This window comes from Thunnus thynnus, chromosome 21 (genome assembly GCF_963924715.1).
Source record: "Thunnus thynnus chromosome 21, fThuThy2.1, whole genome shotgun sequence".
NCBI lineage: Eukaryota > Metazoa > Chordata > Actinopteri > Scombriformes > Scombridae > Thunnus > Thunnus thynnus.
In genome coordinates, this window is record NC_089537.1 from 2,819,958 (window position 1) to 2,829,957 (window position 10,000).

Here is a 10,000-nt window from a genome sequence, read left to right on the forward strand (position 1 = left end):
GTTTGTGTGTGAATCTTTATAAAGCTGAAGAAATATCCTGTTAATAAGTTTGTTAATATTTCATGGGAATATCTCTCTCTTTTTCTGGGATTTCTTTCCTTAAAAGAAGTTTGATTTTTTTTTTAAATTCATGAAATTATGTTTATTCTAACTTCCTGATGATATTCTTTCATACCCATTAAATGATGTAGTATTATTACTGAATAGAACAACTATTCCTCTTAAAAGGACTCTTGTCTTTCAAGTAGAAAACACAGAATCAACTGATCCTCTCATCACTTTTACCTCTGATTGGTTGTGTGTGAATCTTTATAAAACTCAATAAATATCCTGTTAATAAGTTTGGAGACTTTGCTTTACATACAGTACAACATCCTTCAGTATACAGACGTACATCTGCTGAAAATCTCAACCTGCTGCTGGGAATCAGATCTTAATTCCTGGTATTGAGCCCAGTAGTCCACATCTAGACATCATTATAAATACTCTGTATCTCATGTTAATGATGAACTTTCCTGGTTAAAAGTTATAAAACTTTGATAAATACAACATCAGACTTCATAACATGAGAAACACTCGTCAGTCCTGCTGCTCCGTCGATGTTTCTGAGAGAGAAACATGTTGAATATTCTTATTTTAATTTCTCTGCACACCTCAAACGTCTTTCATGTTTCCCTTCGCTGATTTGGCGCCAACGTCGTTTCCAAACGGAGTCTTTTCAGAGAACGACCTGCATTCAGAAACCTGCCTGCGTATCATGATGCCGAGTCTTTCGTCTCTGTAAGAGGCTTTTTTTTTTTTTTTTTTTTTTCTGAAAAGCAGCTCTGAGCCGAGAGAGAAACGAGCAGCGTTCCTGAACACCGGGCAGCGTTCAGCAACAACAAGCTGTTACGCAACGTCGTGAAGTGGAAAGGCTCTTTTTCTGTGTGCTGTGTGGGCAACAGCCGGACTAAAACTGAAACCGTGGCAGCGTGTGTGTGTGTGTGCGTGTGTGTGTGTGTGTGTGTTTCAGCTGCTCAGTCATCTTCATGTACATGTGTGTTCATCTGTTCGGCTGCTATTATCTGCATGTGTGTGTGTGTGTGTGTGTGTGTGTGTGTGTTTGTGTGTGAAGCCTCTTCAACTTCTCAAGCTTTCATCCTACAATCCCACTCCATTTGCCTCACAAAGGTTGCCATGGTTACGCCCACACAACAGACTGAATTTTAGAGTGTGTGTGTGTGTGTGTGTGTGTGTGTGTGTGTGTGTCAAAGTGAATGAGACACACAAACACGTTAAACAGACGCAGTTTGTTCCTCTCGGACTCGTTTATCTCGACGGTTGAAAAGAAAAGAAGAAATCGTCTCCAGGTGAGCCGGAAGAAACCAGATCTGATGATTCTGATCAGCTGTGTTGAATCAGAATCATTAAAGTTTAGTCTCAGTAACGTTTTCTTGTGTTTGTCTGACGGATCAAAACAGCATCTAAACAACAACAAGAGCTGAACCTCTGAAACCTCTGAAACCTCTGAACAAAGTTTGACAGGATTATATGAATGAATTTGTATTATTGTGTCTTGCATACGACTGTACGTCCAGAACGCATGAATCCCAACAAGCCAGGACCAGAGTACAACGTGTATACTGTAAGAATCAGATCTAGAGAGCATCATTAAATAGTTCAGACATTTATTACTGAAGAGTCTAAGTAAACACTAATTAAACAATCTGTCTCGTCTTCTTTTCAGGCTTTTGAGATAAAATAAATACATCAACATTAAACAGCCATTCTAGTTTTTGATCATCTGAACACCAAAATATTTCAGGGTTTAGTCGTTTAGCTCTCTTAAGTCATCATAGTTTGTTTCCACTTCACCCAAATCACAATTCTCACACCAAACTCAACGGCCAGAAGAAGAACCAGCTCTCAACTGTGCAGCCAAAGATCTTTGACCTCTAGATGAACCAGATGTTACATATAATTCTGTTTGATATGCATATTTGTTCTTAATTTTGGCTTTGACAGAACATTTTCAAACCATTTTTCTTGTTTTTAATAGAGTTAATATTACAGCACAGGTTGTTCCTACAGATATACAGCGTATCCACCTCCTCTAACTGGAGAACTATATCATTCACTCCACATAAATACTTTCTTATTTATTCTGTCCTCTGACATTTTGATCAGACAGTTCCACAATCGGATCGTTTCACATTTTCGTGGTATAGACCCTGGTACCCAGCCCACGTCCTTGTTTTATGTAAATACATAAACCCTGAAGTTTAAAGTCTGAGTTCAGCAAATCAAAGTGGAATCTGACAAGTTTACAGTTTTAGTCTTAAATTCGCTTTTTGTGTTAATTTTGCTGGCGCTCATTGAGAAAACACAAATCTTTTCATGTTTAAACAATTAACTCCAACTTCAGATTAAAGCAGCCTGTTCCTGAAATAATCTGATCAGATTTCAGATTGATTTTGTTCCTTTCAGTCAGCAGCAGGTTTCAGTTCATTTCAGCTGATAGTTTAAACCTAAACACATAACAAAAACTATCTTGATAAGGCTCCTTTAGATTCTATTATTTTTTTGAAGAATTGTGAGCACTGAGCGGGAAAATTTACGTTTGAAAAATCAACTCGTCAGCACTCTCTGGTGGACAAACTCTGTAATGGTGACACTGTTTCTAAACGATCTCACACCTCGTTTGCTGGTTTCCAGCCCAGTCACCAGAAAACAATGTTAGCATCCGTAACCACAGATACGTTGAATCTCTATGTTTCAGTACACATCAACATCTCTGTAATACGTATCACAGGGAAAGTGACGTAGCTCAGATGACACATATATGAGCAGACTTTCATGTTGAGAAGAGGCAAGTCGGCTGATTGGCTAGAAAGTTAGTTGCACGGCAGGAAGTTGCAAAACCGTCACCAAAATCAGATACTTTTAGTAAGAAGTCGGGACGTTTGCAGCTGTTTTTCTGACGACAAAACCGAGTATTTTAACCCAAACCATCATCTTTCCCTAAACCTGACTAGGTGTTCTTTGTGCCAGCGTCGTCTCATCATAAAACATAAATATTCAACTGATAACAGTCGTTTAATGTGATTTTAAACCACACACGAAATGCGATTGAAACGTAGAGATTCAACGTATCTGTGGTTTGCAGAAATGTACAATTCCAGTGTTTTATTCTGGTGATTTGGTTGCAGTTTCCTGTTTGTTGGCCAACATAAACACCAACAGACATATTGAACTGGTCTATCTCTAGAACATGGACTTGGTGGATCATGTGATTGTGTTCAGCTGCATTACAACATGATGATGATGATGATGATGATGATGATGAATCTCTGTGATATATTAGACGTCATCATATTGATTCCAGGTCTCTACATGTTGATTCTCACAGCGAGAGCGAATGAAATGATGTGAAACCCTGTGAGAGAGGTCATGTGATCACTCACCTGACTGGCCAGAGCAGAAGCAGCTTGTGAGTGTTTGAAGGAGAGACAGTCCAGCGGGTTGTAACGAGGTTTCTGGCCCTTTAAATCTCTGTCAAACTTCTCCTTATACTTCACCTGCAGGAGGGACAGAGACCGATTGATTGACTGACTGCTGGAGACATCGACTAGAACGTTTCCTGCCCAATGCATGCTGGGTAGGCTCTGTGTGTTACCTGGCTGGCCAGTTTTGAGACCTCCTTGGCGTGCTGGATATCAGTTCGGGCCAAAACAGAACAGTCGCTGTAAACCGGCTGCTTGTTGTTATTCTTATAGGCCACCTGTGCACGTTACACACACACACACACACACACACACACACACACACACACACACACACACACGTTAAACACAATCTACATGTACATTAGTGTGCAAATAAACGCGAAAAACGTAAAAACACAAACTATACACACACATACAGGGCTGCAGACACACACACACAATAGATACACACACATGCTAGTAGAGATTATACTTGTTCTTCTGTAAGATGTTTGACTTTCTCTCACACACACACACACACACACACACACACACACTTCCCATGAACCACTCTTACATAACGACGGTTCAGTGTTAACCGCAGAACGTTTTCTATAATTAATCAGCGTTTCCGCTCAAGAGAACAGCTGGTGAACGAGGCTGTTGTCATGGAAATTATTGTCAGATCAGATGCTGTTATACAGTATGTTCACACACACACACACACACACACACACACACACACACACACACACACACACACGCTCAGACTCACGTCGCTGGCCAGTTTAGCTGCGTTGGTGGCGTTGACGATGTCAGGTCTGTCTGGCACCGTGTTGTAGTGATGAAGCTCCTCTTTACCTTTCCTGTAGCCGACCTGAGACCAGCAGACAGTCGATTATATCACATCACACATTTATAGATGCTCTGTTTATCCTCCGCTTACATTTAACTCAACGTGTACATGTGTGTGTGTGTGTGTGTGTATTTACATCGCTCTGGTTCTTGTTGACCTCCATGGCGTGGTCCACCTCCGGCAGCGTCTTCATGTTGGTGTAGCTGGACTTCCCTTTCTCACGATTGTACTTCTCCTTGTAGAATTTCTACATAGATAAAAGATGAAAGAAAAAATACCAAGAAGATGGAAAAATACAGGCAGTTAAATAGATGCTGCAAAAAAAAAAACAAAAAAACAAAGCAGGATGATGATGGATTCAGGGAGAAAAATATCTGATGAGTAATTCAGCCTGTTGCAGAACAACGACGTCGTTCGTTTGCCTAAAAATAAGACGAGCTGCTTCCAACTGTGAAAAATGAGAAACTCACAGCATGACGCAGAAATGTTCAGATTTACAGGCCTGCTGTCTTCTTTCTGTTTGACTTTATGTTCAATAATCATGTTTGATTGGTTTAACGGGAAGCTGTTAAGAGAATAATCATCATTTTCTGCTTATTTGAGGAAACAACATGATAATTATTAGATGTTTCCACCTTGTCAATCACTTCAACTCTACTTCTAAATAATGTTTTAGATGTCTGCACACAAAATACATCATAGAAACAATATTAAGGTGGATTTTTTAAAAAATGAACTGTATTTTTCTAATCAATAATAATCATATTGAAGATGGTGTGATATTCATCCTGCAGCTGGTCGTCCAGCCTGCGGCTCTGTGAGGTCAGGTTGTATTGTAACGCTGTTCTGCAGACAGTCTGAGCTGCTGTTGTTGACAGTAGGTAGTCTACAGTTTATCATACGCTCCAGTTAGCGTCGCATTGCTCGGTCAACGACACATGAAAGCAGAAAGCGTCGGGACTCTGCCCCAGTTTAACCACAGCTTTGATTTTCTGCCCCCCCCCCCCGACTGACATCAAACAATTACCCTCATCTGTAAAACACACACACACACACACATATATAAACCGTATATGTGCTGCAAACCTCCTGAATACAGATACACAGGTCGTCTCATGTAACTTCAACACCTCTGCAGCTGCTTTATGTTTCATTTCATGCAGATTCTTGTTGGTTTTTACATCAATAGAAACTATAAACAAAACAACTGATTCCCTGTTTTTTTCTTCTGTGCACTTACAACAAAAACAAACAACCGTCTCGTTCACTGCTGGAATATTTATTAGTTTACGACGTTTCAGTGTGTCCGACCTTCATCATCAGGTGTACGGACGAGCATCAGCACACTTCAATATGTACACACACACACACACACACACACACACACACACATAAAGATGCTGCCTCAGTTATCCAATCAGATGAGCCGAAACGTCGTAAACTAATAAATATTTCAGCAGTAAGTGAGACGGTGTGCGGGAGGTTTTCACATCTTTATTCTCGTTGTGCTTTTTCCTCCGACGCACCTGTCACATATTCAGGTGTGGAGACGCTTTTTTTTTTTTTTTTTTTCCAATTCTTTTGTGCACAAAAATCAAATGTTACTAAAATACCTGCAGGAATCTCATAAAAACATTTCAGAGTTTATTCTGAAGCAGCTGCAGAAAAGTTTTAACCAACATGAACAACCAGAAGCTTGTGTATAATAAAATAAATGTCATTTCCTGTTTTCCAAACTCAAGAAGAAACTTTTAGTTTCAACATTTAATCCAACACAGAGACCTTAAAGTGCTCAGAAAAATCTACAATTTAACGACAACTAAGCAAAATATATGATATGATCCAAACCTCCAGAGTAGCTACTAAATGGATCTTATGGTGAGAATGTTTTATCAACTATTTCTTTCCTTTTTTTTAACTTTTTGGGGTAACATTCACAAGATGGAAAGCACTTTTTTTTTGCAGATTTGACGATGTATAAAAACCAGACTAATGCATTTGTATTTAAGTGTTTTTATGGCTCCACATGCACAGTATAGAGCACAACATATGACCTAAAATGAACTACAGTGTGTGTCCTTTCTGCACAAACATGCATTTCACTTTGACTTGATGTTGTTTGCTTGCTCCAGGTTATATTTACATCTTTATCTGTCGTCTGTGGAGACACAGGCTGCTCTCTGAACAGAAGCTCTGCCTTTAATTATCTGCTTTATAAAACTCATGTTCAGAGGTTTAAGGTGGAAGTTGAGTTCATTTACATCTGTGGTTCATTCAGAGGTGTCAGAGGTTTTAACAGTGATCCTGTCTGTCTTAGTTTGTGAGCTTCAACCTGCCGTCGCTGTTTGTCTGTGTGTGTGTGTGTGTGTGTGTGTGTGTGTGTGTGTGTGTGTTTGTGTGTGTGTGTTTGGTGTGTGTGTGTGTGTGTGTGTGTGTGTGTGGAGGCAGTAGGTCAGTGTCTGTGTCCTCAGGCTGTAGAGCACAACACAGCTGCTCTCTGTATTCACGCCTCAGCAGACACAATGATACCAGCACACTCCCACCACACCATGTGTGTGTGTGTGTGTGTGTGTGTTAAAACGAGAGGATCGTGGGATGTTGCTGTTTCGGTGTCTCCCATCTGTTCTTTAGTTAGAAATCTTCTCACCTGCTGCACACTGAGCTCTTCTCTGCTTGTTTTTTGGGCGGATTGTGATCCAACCTGTGTGATATTTGTTCACTTGTCATCACTCTGATTCACTAAAATACCCAGAAGGCCGTTCTTTACTTACAGAGATTACACCAGTCTGCTGTGAGATTTCTGCAAAGCTCAGGTAGTGATGTGAGGCTGTTCAGATAACAGTAAATATCTACTTTAAGATGAATGAAGGATCTCAGCTGGAGGGAGTGTGGATCCGTCTCACTGGACCATACACATATTCTTTGCTCCTGTTCACATGTTAGGCCTTTTTGGGAAAGAAGTGACCTGAAATCTGATTTCTCTTTCACTTTTTTTTGTACCTTAGGAAATATTCCCGAAGGTCTCAGTAAAAGTGACACACATCTATTATGGCCACAAGTAGAAAAAACTATTACAAAATGCTCCAGAGGAAAACCCTCCCACTGCTGCCCTTCTTATCAACACGATTAACCTCATTCACTCAATGGAAAAAATGACTTTTACCATTTGACTTCAATACTGGGAAAACATAAGATTGCTATATTCACCTAGACGCTTTCTTTTTTTCTGTCTGAACCCTTTTAAATGCATTATGAACTCTGTATTTACACGTAACATTTTGAGTGCATAAGTGCGTTCACACTGAGCAGTATGGAAAAATGCGCTCAAAACGGTCAAAAAGTTGAGTGTGGAACTGTGGACACTTCTCGCCCTCAATGGTCGCCATCTTGGCTACGTAGCGGAAGGGGAGGGACCACTTTTCAAACTGGAAATGGCGGTGAACATCGCCACATTATACAAATGTAAGTTATACATGTGTTTTTTAGCACCAAGCACCACTATACTGTTGTCGGATATAAGCCACCAGTATGTTTTTTGGGTTAATTTAGCAGTCTGTAATGATTTGGTAGCGCGAACGATAACACGAATGCTAACGCTAGCTAATGCTAATTTGCGATCGTCATTTCCGGTAAGTGCACAACGGCTGTGTTTGATTTGAGACGACACTACCCTGTAGAAATTCACACACAACGCCAGTAAGTACACAGTGTACTATATGACAGTGTACTAACAGAAGTCTGTGATTTGAGACGCAGCTGTATGTGTCCATACAAAAATGATAAATAAAAGTATTTAAAAAAGTAAGATTAACTCACTTCATCAACACTGATAGCGCCTCACATCTCTGAGAGTTCGTAAAGTTTTAGAATAAAATTGATTAAAGAGAAAATGAAAGTTTCTCTGTTTTCTCTTCAGTTAAAGACACCGTCTGTAAGTGTTAAATAAGTTGATACATTTCACTGATTTGACTCAACGAGGGGTCTTACGTCGCTCTGCGTCTTGATCAGCTCTTTAGCGAAGACGGTCTCGATGGTTTCGGGCATCTGTGCGTACAGACTGCAGCCGGCGTCCTTCCTGCCTTCCTCCCTGTAAACCTTCTGCAACACAAAACAAAAAAACTACTTTCTACTGAAGCTCATCATCGAAGGAAGCAACACCACCACGTTTTAACTTCTCATCAATCACAGGAGAGAGAATTTAAAGTGTTATTTTGAAGCTATAAGTATCAGTTTCAAATATTATTATATGAATATTACATTGATTATTATTATAAATGCACCAATTTGATTCCTTAGCTTGTTTCTGGTGCCAAAAGTTAACTTTATTTACACAACACATTTAAAAACCAGGGTTAAAAGTGCTTTAACTTAAAGGAACTTGATGCAAAGTGGTTGAAGAATAAGAACGAATCATGTTTATGTTCAGTGACTTCAGGTTGAACGAACCTCGCTGTGCAGCTGAGTTTGCTCCTTGGCGTGCTGAGTGTCTTTGGTTTCAGGCAGCAGAGAGTACAAACTGTTAACCAGCTCCTTCTTACCCGCCTCCTTGTATTTACTCTAAGAAAAAAAACAAAACAACAAATATCACATTAATAACTGCAGCGACACAGTAAACAATACAAACAAGTCTGCAGAAGACACGAGGACAAAACAAGAGTTTATCTTTTTATCATCGTCATGTTTCAGTAGTTTTGGGGCATAAAATAATCCTGAAGTGATCGGTCATCAGCCTGAGGTGTTTAAAATGAATAAGATTGATGTTGAACATTAGATTAGTTCACTTGATCAGCTGTTGATCAACAGTGAATAATGAGAGACGTCATTTAGAGACATTTAAGACTCATTTTCTTTGGATGTGATGCAGGAATGTTTCAGATGATTGATGACGTGTTTGTTTATTATCCAGACAGGTGAGTGTAGTACGGAGGTTTAATCAGATATACAACTGTTTGCTGATGATATAAAACTGTCTGATAATGATGATAATAATGATGTTTAAGGTTTGTAAATAAACCTTTGTGTAATTTAATTAATATTATTTACAGTAAAGGTGAAACACTACTATGAGATGAAGTTACATTTCTAGTGAAGCAGGATTAACAAATAAAGTAACAGGAAGTTAAATAGAAGCACAAAGAACACACGCTGTGAGTTACATTCATGAATTTTCATCAGCGTTAGATCTCTTAGTTAATTATTAATATCAAACGCTTGTAAAAAAAACAACAAATTAAAACAAAAGCATAAATTTGCTTTTGCAGGAAAACACTAAACACACACAGAGAGTTTCTCACCTCGCTGTGAGTCTCATTCATCTCTTTAACAAACTGAGTCTCCAGAGTTTCAGGCAGCTGAGAGTATAACGTGTTGGGCAGATCCTCTTTGTCCTTCTTGTACTTTAACTACAAGATTCACACAAGAATACAAAAATACATCAACACACTGATACAGACAGTAACATGAAGGCTTTTAGTGACAGGAAATATAAAATGGTTTGATTTATTTCCTCCATGTAGATGAAAATATGAGTGGATATTGAAAAGCTGAATATGTTGAATATTATCTTTACTTTAACATAAGAAGGTCAAACATACACAGGACCAGAGTTACAAAGGAAATGCAAACATCTGCACTGTGGTTTAAAATCAATTTACAGCCATAAAGTGTCTGAGCAGCGGTT

General features: G+C 39.2%; 1 protein-coding gene across 4 annotated transcripts in view; it reads right to left on the reverse strand.

Moving 5' to 3' along the window:
- Positions 1 to 10,000, reverse strand: part of LOC137172964 (nebulin-like) — a 70,627-nt gene that overhangs the window by 13,750 nt on the left and 46,877 nt on the right. For all 4 annotated transcript variants that reach the window (XM_067577612.1, XM_067577613.1, XM_067577614.1 and 1 more), the window contains 7 exons: positions 9,615 to 9,722; positions 8,767 to 8,877; positions 8,308 to 8,418; positions 4,457 to 4,567; positions 4,240 to 4,341; positions 3,656 to 3,760; positions 3,444 to 3,557 (listed from right to left, as the gene is read on the reverse strand). In XM_067577612.1, the coding sequence (XP_067433713.1) occupies positions 3,444 to 3,557; positions 3,656 to 3,760; positions 4,240 to 4,341; positions 4,457 to 4,567; positions 8,308 to 8,418; positions 8,767 to 8,877; positions 9,615 to 9,722 (762 nt within the window). The remainder of the gene's footprint in view (positions 1 to 3,443; positions 3,558 to 3,655; positions 3,761 to 4,239; positions 4,342 to 4,456; positions 4,568 to 8,307; positions 8,419 to 8,766; positions 8,878 to 9,614; positions 9,723 to 10,000) is intronic.